Consider the following 20,756-nt stretch of genomic DNA (forward strand, 5'->3'; position numbering starts at 1 on the left):
ATATATGGTAAATCAACATAAAATATAAATAAATAATGGATATATATATGTACAGTATGTATACATGTAATGGCAGTACCAAGTCCAAAACACTTTGGTAATACAATGGTACTTTTATAAATGTCCCAGTACTCATCTGACTTTGAACAAGCTCTCAGCTGTGACATCACATCAACCCCAAAATTGTAGATGCTCTCAGAGGAGCTTTGTTTTGACAGTTTTATAACGTCATTATATCAAGCTTATGGCAGCAGGATCAACAAGACTGTTATGGCTACAAACGCGTCTCCCTTGCGCTCTCTTACCCTGCTTAAACATCATTCTCTCAACCTGCTGCTACGACTGACGGCTGTATATTTCTACAAGTCACCAGGACCACAGCGCTCGTGGGCCCTATCAGACGCTAAATCAACGTCGAGCCTGTTTGTGTTCGCTCTGATGGAGAGTGTGTGATTCTAATGCAATCCAGGGATAAAACACCTGGACCACCTGATTCCATGGAGGTGAAAACTTAGCGTTACACTGTTTAATAGCAGAAAAACCATAGACTTGATAGATTTGAATACTTGGTCACATCCTTACACACCTCTGCACTATCATTTTCCACAGGCTTTTAGTGCTATAATAACCATTTATTGTTTGTGTCGGCCCAATTTGCCATACAATACACAAAACATTAGCCAGAGCCAAAAAAAAAAAAGTCATGCTTGACATCCAAACCACAGACTTCAGGAAATGTGCCCTTCTTGTAATACCCTGAAAGACTCAAAGGCATTCCCTGGGTCACACCTAACATGTTTAGTTATTTGAAACCGGTCCTGTTCAAACTGAGAAGCCGACCCATCAGCTGTTAATACAGTAGGCTTGAGACACTTGAGGGAGGGAGCGTACTCTATTGCGGGAAATGTCTCTGGCCTTTAAACAATGTAAACTATCACAGGCAATTAGGTGCCTTCTAGCTTGACTCCTCTGGTTCGGCGCTGTGCAAACAACAGGGCTTTTACTTGTACTAGAAGCCCAGACAATGTGACACCATCAGGTACCAAGAGAGGTTTTGATTCATTCATACTGCAAACAGACTAGATAACGCTATGCTAGACATGTCTCTGAAGTTCAAGTAAAAAAGCCATTGCTGAGACCATGTGTACTGCCAAAGTGAAACACTCACTTGAGATTTACCTACTGTCATAACTGGGAAAAGTACTTATTACATATCTTTCATTAGTGGTGTTTAAAATCCCTTTTAAACTTTACTGATTTTGCCAGTAAACAACCACCTAGCAACATCTTAGCAACCATCTAGCAAACCACCACAACACCTTCCAAATCACTCATAAAACATTAACCTAAAAAACCCCATCAACTAACCAGAATACCCTAGCAACCACCTAGCAACCACTTACAAAACCCTAGCAGCCACCTAGCAAAGACAATTTTGCATCTCAGCATTCACCAATAACACCCTAGCAACCATGTAACAATGTTTGAGCGTACTTTCCATGTGACATTCTTCAGCCACCCAGGACACTCACTTCAGCAACAATGCCCTAGCAACTGCATAGCAACACCCTGCCAACAAACCACAAGACAGCAGCTGGGTTTTCATTACAGATTTGTGCAAAATATTTTATAGATATTGATAAAAAAAACTATTAATAAATAATTAGCATCGGAAAAAGTGCTTCCATTAACTGATGTTACGTAACTAAAACACAATCTTTCCCTCTCAGGAGGTAAATATATGGACATTTTTTGTGAAATTGATGTGGTGAGCTATTTCTCAATTTGAAGGATAATGGAAATGTGGCTTTTGCAACGACAAGGACTGCTCATGATTCGGAAAAAAAAGTTCCATTTTGTTTTGGAAAAACAAAAACTGTTTGGATGCCACTGGTGTCACATAAATTACATGATTCCAGTTTTAAGCAATTGCATTTTCATTATGCATCCGTCTTAATTTTTCTGTCTAAGATGCAGATTTCTTTTTTTTTAGCTCTCTTCACTGATGTAAGTGAAACAGAACATTAATGCATTAATTGAGTTTAACACATTCTAATCTCTGTAGAGCTATTCAAGACCTGAGAGGAAAATGGAGGCCAAATATGTGCCAGAGAAGACAGGGTCAGAGCGCTGACCTCTAATTTAGGAAATGGTTCTATTCCTCGAGGTAATTAGGCTGTCATCTTTTAAAACCCCCCTCTTTACCCTTAACAGGAAGTCATAGGACAGGCCGCCATGTCTGGCTCAGGCCATTACAGAGTAAAGATACACAGCTATTTGAACTTTGACCCCTTGCAGCTTCTTTCCCAGCCTCTTCAGCAGTGTATATTATTTTAACTTGCTGATAAAGATAAAATAACGGCTAGCCTCTAACCTCGGTTAATAAAACGAAGCACTGACTTTCAAGGACACAATGTTAAAACAGATTCATCCCTGTGCAGACCTAACAAACACAAGCAAGTTTGGGGGCAAATAAACTGTGAGATGCATTTGTGATATACAAGCAACAAATGCACCCCCCTCTCTAACCTCACAGAACAAGCCCCATTCATGTTATCTGAGATTCTTGACAATATCTCATCATAGTACGTCACCCTTTGCCCTGAACACCAAACACCAGGCTGACACTGGCTCATTTCAGAAAAAATAACCATTGCGTTCCCAAGTGAAAATAAATTTAAAATGGTTACTTTTTGAGATGAGCAACCATCGATGATGTATGCAGCCAACAATTGCAGGGTGTAGCCTGCGTATTGAGGTGAGAGAGTTAAAGTGTTACTTTTGGAGAGGTGCATGCTGGGAAGCTTTAAGGGTCAGGATAAGGGTGCACATGTTAAGCTGAGGTTTATCCAGTAGTCTTGCATGCTCACCCTCTGTTGTTGTTGAAAGCTGTAGGATCGACGACGGTCATCTGGTTCCTCCTCCTGCTTGGCTTGCTGGAACTCTTGTCGTAGTCGCTGTATCCGGTCATGGTTGCTGGGTGCCAGCCGGTTGCTATAGAGGAGAGAGGAAAAAACAATCATATATCCTCATTTATGACCTGATAAACACGAGAAGGACAAAGACCAGATGGCACACTACAGACGATAGCACTTGAATAAGGTACAGTGCAGCTCAAATCCTTACAAGAATACAGTTTCCTTCCTGAATCAATAGCACAAGCACCATTTGAGCCCATGTGCCTCTATCCATTTTGCTAAATTACACGTACGGACACAGTCCATTACTTTTTCCACATTTGGCTTGCGCTCGCCAGCATCTTGAGAACATGAAACGGACCAAACGTTTCCGCAAAGGACTCCCCAGTGAACCATGGCCAATGATACATGTCCCTCCTACGACAGAGAGTCAAAGGCCCACATCTCAGCCCCGCGCCCCTTTAGAGAACTCACAGAGACTCATTTGCATTCCTTTCATTAAGAGCTGGGGAAAGTGACCGTCAATAGGAATCAATATGCCTCGTCCCGCTAATCAAGCCCTGCTTTTTATCTACTCCACCACACGGGCTGCTGGTGACAAACCTCTCATTATGATACAACATCCTGTCTGATAATACGGGCTAATTTATACAGACAGCGAGCGAGGGAGAACCGAGGAAGGAAATCCTCAAAAAAGGAGTGAAAAAAAACCTCCTTGAGAACACAAAGAGGTAAAACATTAAGCTTGCAAAAAATGGAACAAAAAGAAAAGCATACGGGTGAATTACGGAGATGTCATCTCTGTGGGAAGCTGATACAGGTGGCTAAGCCTCCATTGACGCTGATAGCTTACTTAAGATGAGATGTCTGGTCTAAATGTGTTCATAATTGTAGATTGCAAGCAGGAACAGCCCACTGACTGAAATGGCCACTCCGACACATTGCCAATCACCCTTCATTAAAACTGCCGCTAAATGGCCAGCCATAAAAACCAAATGGAGCTGAATGAGAATCGTATGAGTGGTGATGACTGAACATCCTTGTTCTGTTGTTCCATGCAGCCATTAGAATCAATTGTATTAGCTTTACTTCATTTAACGCCCCATTCCTATATTCATATGCAGCGGTGGAAGAGCTCACAGGCCATCAAATGCATTTGCAAGGTGGAGAAAATGGAAGTGTTGTAAATTAACCGAATCGTTGAGCAGTATGCCTTGTGCATTTGGTGTTGCAAATACAGGAAGGTAATCTACTCGCTTTTTCAAGGGCCAAATCTTATATATGTCCATTAAAATAGTGTACACACCATTACCAAGTATAATAATCCACTAAAACAGGCACAGGAAAGCATCTCAAATCCATTTTTGGAAGTGAGATACTATCGATATGAGAGTTTGGGGCTAAAAGTAGGATTTGTTTTTAAATGCCATTTGATAACTTAGAAAATGTGCAAAGTGTATCATCTTCATCCACTGACATTTACTGACATTTTAGCAAAAGTAGAAACTCAAAAAAGAAGCGTTAAGCGGATTGAGGATGAGTGAAGCTAAGGATGATAAATTTGGAGGAAACTGCACGCAAAACATTGTGTCTTTGCTGTCTTGTATACTTCAAATAATATCTGAGTGCGCGTTAAGAGATTTAAATTGCAGTAATTGTAGACATTTGCCATAGTCAAAGTTTGTAGACTTTTGATGACCACTCTCAGCTGCAACTTCCACACAAAGCAGTTAAAGCCTGAGAAAAATAAACAAATCACTCGGCCATTACCGCACATCTGTGAGGGGAAATTAATTTGGCCATTAGCTCCTGTAAACGTGTGATTACACATTAGCATCGGGTGGCAATGCGCCTGGTGTCTATGCTCGCGGCAAGAGAAACGCTAACAAGCTTTGAGCAGTACAGAGGAAACTGGCAAACAAAGCTTTGGTGGAAAGAACAATAGACAGGACATCTGCAAATAAATACGCTCTAGTCTTATCCATGACACTGTTTTTAATTAGGAAACCTAATTCTGATGTAAACTATCGGGAGTAGCATGTAACAGGCATGGCTGACATCAAAGATTTAGTCATATGATTGGATTATAGCTTGTTTTCAGGAGACATTGGACTACAGTCTTGACACTAAACTATCTTTCTACACACCTATTAAAGCCGGTGTTGTATCTATTCCCTTTTTTTATCCATTAGGAGATGGACAGGGATAGTTCCATTAGCTTAATCCTCCTGCCTAGGAACAGCCTTCCTCTGAATCCTCTCGCTCCAAAACAAACAGCAGAGATTTGGTCATAAATGCCTAAGTGAGACCCTGGAAAGGTTAAAGCGACCATAAGCTGAGTCACTCAGTTCAGTAACCAGCTGAGGCTTGCGATCAAACCATTAAACAAAATAAATGACTAACCTCCAATGACGTTCCACTGCGGTTAAAGAGGTCAATTTAGAATATGAAAAGCGAACTTTTACAAGCACAGATGTGGATAAGACCACTATGATTTATACGGAAATCACGAAATTATAAGAACAATTAATTGTTGTAGAGGAACTAAGCTGAACCAGATCAAGTCGCCATACTCATGAAATGAGGTTTAAAGACAATATTATTAGATGATCTGGAGAACTTAAGACCACATAAGTGCATTTGGTTTTACTAAACAGCAAATTAGCGCAAGAGCACAATTCCAAATTAGTGTAGGTGCAAATAAATAATACATAAGGGTGGAGAGCGCTGAACATTCACTCCACCCACATACAATCCCTGTCGGACCTGGCATTTCAACCCATGACCTTCGGGTTACAGGTCCAGCTCTCTATCCATTAGGCCACAACTGCGCCAGTTGAGGGTTTCAAGTTTTCTTTTATTTCCTGAAGCAAAATAAAAATAACACGGCAAACTATGTTTGGATAATGTGTTCTTTTGGAATTCCAAATAAATGAATACATGTGGAAAAATTCCTCTCCATTCTTCCACGCATACCCTGTTCTTTGCTGTGCATGACTTAGCAACAATAATTGCATTTCCATTTTGCCATTTTAAGATGAAAAAATGTTTTATGACATTTTTGGGGTTTATTAATGGAGCAAATACCAGTAATTTGACAAGCACAAACATAAGTAAATCTTGTTGTGTGATTCAGTTGAATACTCTCCTCCCATAAATTGTGCATCTGAAAGGTAAACGCCTACAAATGCACATTCAATATGGCCAGATGCATGCCTTTTTAGTGCCAATTCCTCACCGACATCTTTTCAGTGCTAATTTGGTATGTGCTTTTGCAAGTTGGAATCGTAAAGAGCACCCATGTTTGTTAAGTGCTGACGACCACCCATCTCGTTTACTCTCCCTATCCAATCCTCCCTCACAAAAGACGACAAATCTTTTCGATGGAGTCCATGAACACTCCAGCACCACCGTACATGATTAGTCTCAGCGCATGCTTGACATCAGGTGTCGTGTGGGTTGTAAATTCCTCCCGGCATGCATCAACGTCAGAACGGGCCTGGGCTAAACAAGACCTCACAAAGAACGGCAGCAATTTGAGTCAATAAAGTGGCGACAATTAGAACAAATGCAGCCGTAAGCCAAACAATGGAGGTGGGTGAGGAGGCGGTGGTGTCTGAGGGGAGGATGATGAGGGATCGCTTTCTACAACCTCTTGTTTATGCATCAGATTAAAGGTCAGGCTGTATGCAACTTGAAGCCGGCTTAAAGGACGGGCCCATGTTGTTTGAGAGATAGCACACAGTCAAGCCTCTCCTCCTGGAGATGTCTTCATGTTTATTTCCATCTCTCCTCCCTAAAGAGGGATTCAAGGGGGAAACAGTCTGACAGTAAAGCAATTAAAGGCAGAGAAAGATAAAATATCCATATGCCACAGCATTTAACAAGCCAGCAGTTTCATTCTCCCAATACAATGAGACTCATTCAATATCTGTCTGTGTGTTCTCTGACTGAAAGGTCAGTTTGCGATTGTCCACACCCCATTTGCTCGGCCTTTCCCCCTCCTTTTCTTGTTCGTTGTATTCATTTCTTGTCTACGCACACCCTTTCCTGTTCACGACTCTCTCTCAATATGCTGAATAACACCTTTTGCCTGTTTACTTTACGGCCCCAGAAAGCAATTTCTCTGAAGACAGAAGGTTATTGTTGCAGATTAAACTCTCTGAATCGAGTGTGATTCATGGGTAACACTGACATCACAGGCGTCGGACTAAACAGGGCTCCTCACCTGTTCTTGCTCAGAGAAAACTCGATGTGGCAGTACCGAGATTATGCCTAGTTAAAACCATAACGGAAGGAGGGAGGAAAAGAAACCAAAGATGCAGAACCCCACTGGGATACATCAAGTGAAGCAATCCAAGTTATTACCAGGCGCTTTATGGATACAGTGCTTGCAGATTGGCAGAGTGATCTGGTCTAGAAATGGAAAGTGGAAGGCTATGGGAATGAAAGAGATGAATGAATCTAATATTAAGCCTGATGTCGTAAATCTATCGCTTATAAACTCTGCCGAGAAGCACCTGGGACGCCGACGTATGACTGTGCTTGTTTCTTTGGGTTGGTCATGATGCAGTGGAAAATCCAATAAAAGAATCATGTATTCGCTCTCATAAAATTTCAATCCTGTACGACATTCTTTTTTATTTAAAATAAAATGAAAGTCAGTGGGGTTTATTCTTGTTGTGACTAACAGCAAAGTTAATAAACAATGGCAGAATTCCACTTTCTTTCAACATAAATATTTGGTCAAAGCTATTCTAAATAGGGCAGATGGACTAACATTTGATTTTGACTTGGAAGATCTTCATCAACCAGATTTCTAGATGGTCCAAGCTGATAATTTATTGTCATTAACTGATTAAATGGACTAGTAGTCCTGGTTTGAGTCTGGTAGAGCATCTTGGAGAACTTGAGATGGCTGATGCTTTAAGAATGCAGTGTCCCGTTTGACATTTTAGGCTGGATAAAGTGACATTTGGGACAGGGTCTACATCCTAGCATCTGGGAGCCATTCTACTCTTATCAAAGAGTGATAAATTCAACTTTACATATTTTCAACAAAACAGAGTGAGAGAGAGAGAGAGAGAGAGGAATACGCATTGGTGATTCACAGTCTCTGCTGAATACCCAATTCCTTTTATCAGATTGATATTCTGTCAGACTATCTGGTTTCCTTCCATGTCCTCCAAATCTTCATAGGAGATATGAGAGATGAAAAGAAGGGTTTGCTGGTGCCCTCAGTCATATTGCATCAACTCAAAGCTTAAGTCATATTAATTCTATACCCCTGCGGACTCAATTCCCTTCAAAGACTGTCATATCTATCAGCTCCCTTCATAGATCAGTACAGACGGCATGGACAGATTAAATCAGAATTACTGCTGGTCATTTTCAGGGATAAAACGAAAGTTAGCTTTTTATCGTTCATCTGTACAGGAAATCAATGCACATCACACAATCTGCAATAAAACACAACAGAGCCCAGTCAGACCCAACAACAGACTGTGAACAGAACTTTCTTTGGTCCGTCGAGTTTGAAGCAGTTTTATTCTTTACACATTTGTGTTAATTCAATCTCTCTCGTCATCATTCTTCTGAGTTTCCCTTTCTTCATCATCGCCTGCTTTCCTTTGTCTCATTTATCTCTTTTATCTTCCCACAGCTCTTCCTATTCCTCTTGATCGCTTATCCTTTATAGCTGCTGCGTTCTTTCATTTTATTGCACTGTGAGGCCTGGCAGTGAATCAAAGTTTGACCGGTTCATGTTCTCGTACTAAATGAGTGACAGGTGCAGTTTGACAAAGAGGGTGATAATGCTGCGGGCTTAGGGGTCTCTGACTTCACCCACATCCCCCCTGACTGATGTACGTCTGTGCCCCCAACAACCCCATGTCCTCTGCCAAGTGCCCCGCTCCCAGAGGGTTGCCACTACCTAATAAGCAGCCCTGCTGCGGATGAGAGGCGTGCTTTTGTTCCCGTTTCCCCATTCCTGTTTCTCTCTGTAGCCCCCAGTGCTCCTTTCAGAGATACAAACAGCGTGACAAAGAAGCGGGCTGGCCCGATTAGAGAGGCTGGAGATTCGTGTATGTATGGCGCAGGGGCCCTTAAGTGCGCAGCAGGGGTCCTGATGAGTGCGTTTGGACCCCCATTGGGAGGTCTGAGGTGGAGCCCTGGTTTATTCCCGTATGTAAGCACCTACATACACCTTGCCTGAGTAGATGTGGAGGGCTTCTGTGAGCAATAAAGAGGAGATGATGAGGCGGCAAAGAAATCTTTCATTTCTAAAATGCAGACAGACACATTCTCAACCAAACTTCTTCACTTACAGAAGCGAAGAGGTACAAAACTGCCATGAATGTGAGACGCTGACACATTTTGTTTCGCTGTTCTCACCGACATGCTCTCTCAGTCTTTTTTCAGACTGAATCTTGCACCTGTTCCTCAGTGTGAGAAAGTTCTTTAGTCTGGCTAACATTCAAACGCAAATCACGCAGGCAAAAGCAGACAATGGCAACTGCTGAGAGTAAAAATTCACCGGGTCTAGTGTCTTAACACTTATTTTGCGTAGTAACACTTAACCTGCTGAAGAATTATTTAGTACTTGAGCTTGAAAAACAACAGTCTGTGGTGCATGGTTGCAACTACGGTTGCTGTTTGCTTACTGGACAAAGGTGCTCACTCTCAAGGCTCGATAGTTGCAATGCAAGTCTATGGGTGTGAAAACTAGATGTGAAAATCGCAATTTGAAAATCACAATAGAAAAGGAACAGCACTCTATTCCTCAACAATCCACATGATTTGATGTGATCTGTAGCACACATGGCATGGGTTTCTTTCAAAGTTAATTACATGGAGTTAGGAGTTTGTTCAAACTACATGGGCAAAACAAATACATTTTTTCTGGTTGCACTTGATTATTTTGGTTGTACTCTTCCCTTTTTTTAAGTTGCTGGACCACCATATTAACTAAAAACTTGTAAAGGCTTTAACATCTAAAACAAACACAAGTGTGAAGAAAAGGCCAAACAGAATGAGAAGCTCTAAACAAGTGATAACATTCGACATAGCAATAGAAAAATGAAGATACTATGTCCACTAACAGCACAATGCATTCCCATTCCCCTAAACTGGCAGTCTAACCAGTGCTAAAAAGCACACCAGAACAGCTGTCAGTAATTAGCAGTTGATGACTGCAAAAGCTCTCTCATTGGTGTAGATGGCAGATCATGTCCTGGCTGATTTAATTGCGATTACTTCCTATAATAGCTGTTGGCCACACCCCCCGGTCTTTCCAACAACGACCCAAGAAAAAATGTAATATTAGTATTTCCCAATTCACTATGCTGTCTCATGAGGAACACTCTAAAACTTGACAGTCGGCCAAAATATTGGAGAAGCACCACTTTAATCTGAAGATGTTCCGGTAAACAGAGGTATTTGTCTACAGCAACACCAGACCTTTATCAATTATTAAATGCAATCCATCGTTCTCCTGCAGGGGCTTGGCAATCTTACACATTTATGGTCAGTAAAACCAAAAAACAAGCTGCCTTATAGACAGTAATGTATAATGACTTCAATCCATAAAACGTTAGGCTCTGTGTGAAATGAAAGAAATCATAACTTTTATAACATAAATGCATAACAAATTGCCTCAAGAAGTTGAATTATGTGCATCTAATTAATTGTAACTTTTTTTGCTGTCTTTTTTCAAGCACAGTAATGAGAAACCTCAAACATGAACCGAGAAAAAAAAGTGATGTTGATCTCAAGTTAAAACTCAAAAGAAATTTGCCTCTTGTAATGTAGTTCTGGGAAGTGAGCATTAGAGCAAAGGTTTGACTGGCAGCTGCAGACTCCATAAAAAGAAAGATGAACTTTGAAGTTAAGGCCGTTAATCCACTATCATTGATTGGTTGGTGCTTCGAAGCTGAGAGAGTGGCAGAGAGCTTGCCTAGGCTGTTCAATGTATTCAGGGCCTGATACACGTGTCTAAGACCTCACAACCCTTCAGTCTGCCTTCACCGAGGTCTCAAACTGCTACACCAGTTCATTAATCTCAGTCACCGCTGCAGGTGGGGAGGGACACAACTAATGATACAGACACTAATGATATGACTGCATATTTCCACTGACTTTGAAGGACGCATTTCACAACAATATTTAAAAAGTCTGCCGTTTTTATAGTTAGATGGTTAACAACTATATTTCAATGTGAGGAATGTGGGTGGTTTTTATTTTAATTCAGAAAGATCTTGGTGGTTTTAGTTCTCCTGAATAACAAGTGGACAAATACTGCAAATCTTTATGGAGACCGAATAAAGATCAGATTTGCTAACATTAGTTATCATAAGAGTGCAATTCCATAAAAGCGCAGACGGGAGGGGAATATTCCGCTGGTGATTTAGTAACAAAGCACGACAAGTTTATATTCATCTTTAAAGTCTTAATGAACAGTCTACAACATTGTTTGGTTGCAATTTCTCAATGGTAGTCTTAAAATCAGCTCTGCTTTCATCAAGCCATTCCAGTACATGTTGCTTTAAATGAGCTCTGCTGACCCCACCCCTCTCTTTTGTGGAATGACGAGCAGACTGTACACTTCAGCCACAAAACTGGCTAACTGCATGCAGCACATTATTAGGAAAAGTGATTTGCAATGATTCAAGAAACCCTTATGTTCACTTCTTCTGTAGCTAAAGCTAAATCATGAATGATTCGTGCAAACATAGATTGAGATCGGTGCACTTCCCTCAAAATGAAAGAAACGTTAATATTCGGTGTCTTCAGTGGTTCAGATGTTGGTAAGTGTAACTGATGACGGCTATATTTATTATTACATCCAACAACAAAATGCCTCAATCGCTTAATCAGAGACATGTTGCCTTGACAGACTGATGGCAGCTCAATCAGGGTGGAGCTAAGGTAAAGACGGCCTTGTCAATCAACTCTCGCAGAACTACGACATTGTGAGCGGAACTTCAAAACAACCTGATTTGAAAACGAGGATTTTAAAATAGGGATTAAAAAAAACAATAGGTGGATTTTTATCATTACACACATACTTTCAACACACATTTCAGCTCATTTGCAAAGAATTCTGCATCCCAATGACCCTTTAAAGAACATCATTAAAGAAGATCAGTTCCATAATGACCCTCGCCAACTACCAAGAGCGGTGCAAAATACCGCCTGTTGTTTTTGGGCATTAAATAACGGTGCAAATGTCAGTAATTTGACAACCGCAAATATTAGTAATTTGAGTTGCATGATTCATTTTAACATTATCCTCCCATAAATTTTGTGTCCTCCCATAAATGCACAATCAATAAAATGAGTCGCAAAAATAACTGTTCAAAGCCTTTCTGTCAGCGCTAATTCTTCACTGCGCATCTTTAGCGAATCCTGAACTATTCCTATATAATTATTTACTACATTTAGTAAAACCTAAGTGCTATTTTAACTCCAAAATACGGCGCTGACATAAGCTATTGGTAAATCTGGCCTCCCAAGACTCCCAAGTGGATCTGAACAGGAGCTTAATCGTGGCGTAGAACGAGAATTTTATGCATTGGTCTTTGAAAGCCACCATGGTGGGGTAGAAACCAGATATAAGAGAGGACCGCAGGTTCTGCACCTCAAAATATAAACATATTACAAGAAAAGAGTGAAGGAGTAAATGGACTAGTGATTCACATCATGGCAGCATCATTTTGAAAGCCATGTGACCATCCAATACCCAATACAGCTGCTCAGCTTCTTCTCACAACTGCAACCGATGGTAACAGCAGAGTCTAGAAGAGGCGACATGGTCACTTAAACCGCTGCAGACTCCAGCTGTTCCTCTCCGGCTCATCAAAATTCCATCGGCCACTAACTGAGGAGTCACATTTGTATAGACAGTCAAGCAAACCGAGAGAAGGAAGCAAGCTTTCCTTCTTGCGAAACTTATGCGAACCACATCACAGGTAAAAGAGGGCAAAACGAAGAAAATACTGAACGGAAAACATAGCCTACATGAACAAAGAGAGCAATTGTTCCAGTGCACAAACTAATTTATGTTCTCCTTTTCCATAAATACAAGCATGCATCACCCATTTCAAAGTGGCAGTATTTCACTAGTGTTGAAAACTCTGACGTCCTTTTCTCTTTAGATTTACGCCCATCTGACATCAGTTGAGCAGCGGCGGGTGCAGATGGGAGGTCATATTTCATCCCGGCCGACACGCACCATAATCAGGCCGCAGTTGGCAATTAGGTTGCACTTAATGCAAATGGATCGACTAGAAAATCAGCATGTGAATGGGCACTAGCCATCCGCTAGCGCTAGCTTATTACACACACCGTTGACCTCACTCTCAAAAGCCCCTCTCCAGATGAGCTAACAGACGCCAGGGCACCAACCCATCGCGGGGAGGTGGAGATCGGGTTTCAGAGGTGGGCAACCCGGGGCCCTCGCCGACATTGCGCAGCGGCGTATTATTTGACATCTGTTGTTCGAGTTAGCTGTGTGATTGAATCTGTGGAAGGGATTAACTGGCCAATCTATTGTCAGTCATTCCTGAAGCATGATTCCTGGCGGAATGCGTTTCATGGCTTCTTCAGAATATGCAGAACAGATTAAATACATAAGAAGTTCATGGACTGGGGTTCACAGTAAGAATAGCGGGAATTGCAGCAGCTGAAGCTTCTGAAATGTCGATGGCTGTGTATGCTAGCATGTGCAAGTAAATTATTCACATTTTTTCCATCACTTTTCCTCATCTTTCGACTATTCGTTTCCCAAGTGCCTCGTCCTCATTAATAAATAAAGAAAAAACAACACCAGCCTGGAACCATCTACTCTGTGCCACTCTATGCCATAACAATACTGACATCAGAGGCAGTGAGACAGGATCAAACAGCTTTAGAGTTTTTTTTCCCACCAGTCTTAAATGCAGCCTCTACAAAAAATGATTATGACATACAAAATACTGACTAAATGTCAATAATAACTTATTATTGGCAACTAAAACAAACATAAACATAAAATATACGCAGGTGCTATGAGGATAGCTAAATTATTTTAATCAGATCTGCTGATATTAATAAAATAAAAATAAAACTCAATTGGGTCAAGTAAAATGGACGATATGAATCTGAAATTACAGAATATTGACTAAATGTAACCTTTGAAATAATCGAATGACAAAAAAATGAAAAGGTGAGCAGCAGGCTTGTAATTGTTCACTAATAATAGCAATAATAATAATAATACAAGTTCTACTGAAATAAAATAAAGAAAATTAACTACAAAGTCTCGGAAGCAACATTTCTCATTTTTATTTATTTTGTTTGATAATGACATTAAAAAAAGCATTTCAATGATACTAAAATACCACTGGTGTAGAAGACCAAAGAAAAGTATGTGAATGTATTTGGTTTCTGCGTGTCCAACCCAGTTATCCACAACTATTGAATGAGAGCCTTGAGCCCCTTTTGGGACCTCTCACAAGGGGTCATGGGTCATGACCTTTAGTAATGGCCATGCCACTGATGAACAAAAAAAGCTCTGACACGGGCCATCATTTCAATTAAGTTTTCAATGTTGTGTAATAATCAATGCAAGGTCAGTAGGTTGGCATATGCAGACAGATGGCACATAAAACAGACAGAGCCCTCTTTTCTCAAAGCTAAACAAAATCAATTCGTCTTCACAATATTTCGTTTTATGGACATCCTCGTTCCTAAATCTAGTTGCTGCTTTCCCAAGCAAAGTCGCTGAGCAACAGGAAGCAGTTGTGTGAAAACTTAGCTTTAAAAGGGATACACAATGATCACTTCATGGCCGTTTGGCGTCTGACGGCATATATAAAGTACCCAATAACTGACAGGTGGGATGGATAAAGATGGATGATTGAAGCGAAGAGAGCGGACAGAGAGAAAATGAGAGACTTAGACATCATATTGACGACCGATCCGATGGGCTATACATATGTTAATAAGCTCACCCTAAATGACCCCGCTATTCGAATTACAATTATCTGCTGACTGTGGCATAGTGCAAGTCCTGTCATTGTAATGATCTATGGTTGCAAGAGGCTCTCAGTCTTAATGAAGACACATTATAGGTTCAAACTAAGAGGTCTTTTGAGAACACAAGCAAAAGGCCATCACAGTTGTGCACGTGCACATCCAGAAGACACTATCAGCCATCAATCAAGCAGAGGATGAGACAAAGGGAGGGCTAAACATAGACACGACAGCACTGTATGAAAAACATTTCATACTAAATACTCTTTAATGCTGATTCAAAACAAAACAGAAAGAAAAGAGAGAGCAACGGGGGGCTAAGAGATTACTGGGATGAATACTGAATTATGTATTATGGGTATGTGTTTATGGGTATTATGATGTGGTTTGGTGATGTAACAGTTGACACTAAAGTAAAATAGTAACAATAAATCAAATATGACCCTACATTAACAGGCTATTTGTTTTAAATTTGAATCAATGCCATACTACTCTTACATGTACTACTATTAAATGTAAGTAGAGTAAAATGAACTAACAAACTAAGTAAATAACCATGCTGGTATGCAATATAGTCTGTATTTCACTCAACATTACAAACTTGCATGGAACTAAAAATGGTTATTCTATTGCATTCCTGCACAACCCCTCCTTTTTGAATCTTTAATTTTAAGAGTGTGTGCTAGAATTCTATTCCAAATCTAAACTGTGCAGGTTTCGTGAGACTCATGGCATTTATGCTCCTGCTTATTAGACATATGAACTGAAAGGATTGTGTTTATAGATATGACATTCAGAGTAATTGGAGGTATGGATTTCATCTCCAGATCTGGAGTGAAAGTGAAAATAACGAGAGGGTGTCACAGGAAACTTGTAAACCTGGAGTGACTGCTGATTAACCGACTGTTCGGCAGAAAGGATTAGCCAGCTATTAGTAAAAGACACCTGTTATGACGCTCTTGTGTCTCTGTATAAAGCGCTTCCAATGGTCGGATCATTGTGATGTAACAAGATTTCGAGCCGCTTTTCAAAGAGCCATACAATGCCTGCCAAACACGCTCAAAGCAGAGGTCAGCGAAGCTAACTGCCAGAGCAGCTCAGTCAATGAGACCGAGGAGATGGCCGACAGCCAACATCTGTTTCTCAACACGGACGGCCAAAAAAACACCCACCACCAAAAGGCCTGAGAAACTTTCAAAATACCCATTTAAGCCGCAATACCAAAGTTGTTTCTGCCAAAGCCGGAGGATTAGAGGTTTGTAACTTTAGAAGCCTGGCGGGCCGCTGGAACATGCAGATATCTGACGAGGGTTTCTACGCTTTTCATCGACAGGCTTAATGAGGGTGACAGGGTGCGAGAGAACGAGCCGTCCGACTGTCATCGTCTGAGACGGAAGCGTTTTCGCTGCAGGTGCTTTATACGCAGCGACTGAGGGAAGAAAAGCAGAGGATGAAGTTATCTGAACGAGGATCCCAGTGTAATCTCTACTAATCCTTCACCCATAGTCTCACCACAGCTGAATAAAGAGAAACTCCAGCTATTCCCTCAGGTTACCAGACAAGCGCGTTCTGAAGTTCTCTTTAATTACGGTGCTACACTTTTCAACTCAAGCCGGTTACTCAACAGCGATGATGAGAGCAGAAAACTTCTGGAGCTCAAGCAGTCCTAGTTTCTCTGCAGAAACAGCTTCTTCTTTCCCTGGAGGATGTTTCGTATTCACTCTGTCTGCCTCTCTTTTCATCTCTTTCTCTTCGGTTATGTAACAGCACGCCATACTTCTCGGATCCAGATACGATTTGCTTGGTTTCTCACTCGAGCGCTGAGACTGCATGCATGCGTTTTACAAAACCGCCAATAAAATGCAAACGTAATGCGTTTAATTTGTCTCTAGCAATGCAGGACGGTTTTAGGACACTTCACCTAAAACCTGTATCAAACTAACTTTTTTTTGATTGCATTCTGCTAACTAGAACTAACCTTGTAACTACGTTTAACTGGCTAGTAACTTTGCGAGTACATGCCATCTTACCTGACCCTAACGATAGTTTGTTGAGATGTAGTTGCTAATTAATGAGAATTGAATATGTTTTTGTTTTAGATACTGACTTAACATTATCTTCTTAAGCATGCAAAGATAGTAAGACATTTGAAACAAGGAGTGGAATTAGATTTTTGGCTGAAGTAATATAAGTAATGCGAAGCAGGGAAAAAGAAACCAACAAACAGAGAAATGTCTTGTCAATAATTGAGGTCACAGTCAAAACATTATGCAAATGCGTCAACAAACGCTTCTAGCATCGCTCAGCTTCCACGTAAAAATGGTTTAAAGTGGGACTGTGTGGTTGCGGTTTCCTTGCCAAGAATTTGGTTACTGGCTTAAAGCTTGTAAACTTAGCATTTTGCTCCAGCACTCGTGTGAATGAAGCGTCTGAAAGAGAACAGTCAGTCCTCAGGTTGAGCTCAGACTGAGCGATAAGACAAAGGCGGCAGATTAAAGTCGTTCAGTCAGTCTGTGACTCCCACAGAAGCCAGACAAGCCAAGGAGGATTAAACCAGTCGCTGATACTCTGACGCTTCACAAACAAAGAGCAAACAACGGAGAGTCCCTTCCAGATGGTCAGTAAATGACCATGTGAAAACACTCAACAAACACACACTGTGGGGGTATTTGGGAACACGAGCATGTGTGAGAGGTTTTTAATTAAAACCACTGTTTACTAAATACCATTAGCGACCCAATACAATAGGACAAGTTTATTGGTAATGGCAAACCTACTTGGTTAACAGATCTCACACAGGTGTGATTGACAGTTAGGCCATGTGTGAGATGAGACACTTGCCCCGAGGCTAATCTAGCGGTGTATCTGTGGTAACTGGACACTGATAGTTTTAGGGTGACTCTAATGAGGGGTCAATGGTCCAAAACACCTGGAGGGAATGTGATGTTAACTTGGAAGGTGAAAAAATCCAATTCTCAAATATTGCTTATTGGCAATACGTACAATTTCTGTTCTCGTGTCACAGATTCGTACTGTATGTTGTGTAGCTGTTTGTAATGCTTTATTAAACAACACATGCACTGATTTGAAAGTGTTTTTTGTGTGAATATGTGTTGAACTGTAATTTATTTCTGTTAAGCGTAATTTATTTCTGTTTTAGCATCATTCCTCCAGTCTTCAGTGTCACATGATCCTTCAGAAATCATACTAATATACTGATTTACTGCTCAACAAATTTCTGATGTTGAAAAGAGTGCTGCATTTTTTTATATTTTTTCTTTCTAATTTTTCTTGAAACTGTAATGCATTTTATTTTTTAGTGTTATTGGATTAAAACAAATGTAAAAAGGAAAGGAACATCTTTTATTCGAAATGTAAATATTTTGTCTTCACTACATGCAACAATTAATTGTAATAGAAATCAGTAAACCAATCACAATCAGACTCAAACGTTTTAGCACGTGCTAACCGCTATACTTTTTTTTTTTTTAATCAAAATTTTCCCCTAGTAAATCTTGCTTTATGTTAACAGGAGCTTTCTCTTTTACTTTGTTTTGTGACTCTCTTTTCAAAACAAATTAAACGATTGCACATTTCCTCTCCGTCCAGCAATTATCACTCTTCACTATTAGCTTGACTAGCGCATAAACAAAGTGAGCCCATTCTGTCATCATGACCTGACGTCTTTAAACAATCACTGTGTTTACATCACAATACAAATTATTATTCATAGCCGCAAAGTCAGACCACCGCACCGAATTATAAATACGAAACGGCTAAAGAAAAACAAAAGAGGCCTGTAATACATTCATATCGTGTGTCAGAGGTTGGCCGTATATTATGCATAAGCGTGAGAACGTCTAAATATAGCTTTTCTTTTCACCACCGCCGTTCACATTAATTGTCAAATCTGCAGAGCTTCAAACCTCTGACGGATTGAACCAGATCCATCGTAAATACTGTATATAAAGTCTTCTTCTCCAGTTTTCATTTTCCCTTCATTTCCTTCTTTCCCACATTCAAAGTGACTGATGAGACTTCCAAGGTAATAGTTTTCATTTCATGCTTTCGGGTCTGTGGTTTGGGAGGCTAGCCAAGCTCAGATAAATCATCTTTGGCTTAAATTAAAAGCCATTATCACCTTTAAACAGCCTGCCTGGCGGTCCCCGACACAAGCTGAGGTGAACTTCACAGCGCCTGACCGCTTCCCTGTAGGGCTGATATGAGTGAGGAACAGGTCTCGGGTCAGTTCAGCCGATGAGCTTAGTGTACACAAGAGTCACGAATGTGAGTCAACACGGCCGCAAGGTGACAGAGATAGGAAGTTCATTTCAAACGCTTTCACGTACGACCCTCATTTTGTTTTCCTGTCCAAGTTGACCCTCTTATTTTCTTCTGATACGGGATGCTAAGTAAAATAAATTGAAGAAAATATACGTTTCAAAAATCGTAATTTGCAACATATCTTATTCTACAATTACATTTCTTTGTATTTATGATATACAGTTGATCAGTTCTTGCTTTCTCTGGGAATCAAACTCACAACCATCTTTGGGAATCAGACCTATGACCTTCTCAGGGATTCGAACCCATGACAATCTCTGGGAATCAAACGCAAGAACTTGGCTTTCAAATGTCAATTTTTCCTTGGCAATCGGCTGAAATCAAAGTGCGTATATTATGTTAGCTAACCAAAAAATGATAGCGAATGGAAGTAACAACAGGTCTTTTATTTCTACTGCGACCCACTGTGTAGTGTAACAAATTATCAGACAAGAAAATTCATTACATTTATTACTTAGGAAGAATTTAAAGAAAGTTTTGCACAGGGACAGATAAGAGTAAACTACAAAAGTCATAAACGTTCTGCGGGATAATGGGAATTAAAATCAAATCCCAACGAGGAAAGGAAATCTCGAGATTTCCAAATCATCACTGGAGAGTTCATTTTAAAACAGCTTTCTCCATTAATCCTCCTCTTTTTCCATGTACATTTGCCAAATCGCCAGCAAGCACATTTATGAGCGTATTCCTGGGAAAATCCACCTCTGGCATTTGTGGAGGATTGGCAGCGCTGTAAACGCCCCACATTTACACATGAGGAGGAATCAATTAGAATCCTCCAATTCAATTAAACTAAAGATGGAGCGACAATAAAAGTGATTAATCACGCACATTATTGTCCTGCCGGTTATATAACGTGCACGTGTGGGAGAGTATGTTTGCGTCTTTAGAAGAGTCGTGGATTTGTGGCTCTTCTGGGGGTTGTTGGGTTTTATCGTTATGTATCCCCTGACTATTGAAGCATTGGAAGCCAGTGATTTCACTTCTGGCAAGTGTGATTTCTCTAACATATGTCTATATTTGCACATAGCCGTTATGATATCCCCCCTGAGAGCTGGCAGATCTGTAAAATAGCGTGTGGCGCTTAATGCAGTGTGGATGCGTGTGATTTTTCAAGTCGGATGCCGCCGGTCCAGTAACGACATTCAGAGGCTAAATGAAGTGACACTGTGAAACGGCACTTAGAAAAATGAATAGCGGTGATTCGTCCCTGCTGTTCTGCTGGCTCAACATTATCTCTGACAGGTCGGAAAGAGGTGAGAGGCTCCAGTCTGCACTCACTAAATAACCATAAACCGCAATAGACAAAATTATTACTGATAGCGCAGGGCTGGTGGATAAGGTCACTTCAGAGCTGCTTGTCCTGTCATTCTGTCAGTCACAGGGAGGCTGTAAAGATGAATAAATAGTGAATAACGCCTGATATGGCATGTCTCAAGTCAATATCACAAGCTCATTGCCAGTTTTCATTATATAGCCAAA

At 40.6% G+C, this 20,756-nt stretch overlaps 1 protein-coding gene across 1 annotated transcript in view; it reads right to left on the minus strand.

Moving 5' to 3' along the window:
• Positions 1-2,797: 2,797 nt before the first annotated feature.
• Positions 2,798-20,756, minus strand: part of LOC122330195 (partitioning defective 3 homolog) — a 20,142-nt gene continuing 2,183 nt past the window's right edge. The window contains exon 2 of the mRNA XM_043227057.1: positions 2,798-2,994. Within this exon, the coding sequence (XP_043082992.1) occupies positions 2,814-2,994 (181 nt within the window). The 3' untranslated portion in view covers positions 2,798-2,813. The remainder of the gene's footprint in view (positions 2,995-20,756) is intronic.

Source organism: Puntigrus tetrazona, chromosome 24 (genome assembly GCF_018831695.1).
Source record: "Puntigrus tetrazona isolate hp1 chromosome 24, ASM1883169v1, whole genome shotgun sequence".
Classification (NCBI taxonomy): domain Eukaryota; kingdom Metazoa; phylum Chordata; class Actinopteri; order Cypriniformes; family Cyprinidae; genus Puntigrus; species Puntigrus tetrazona.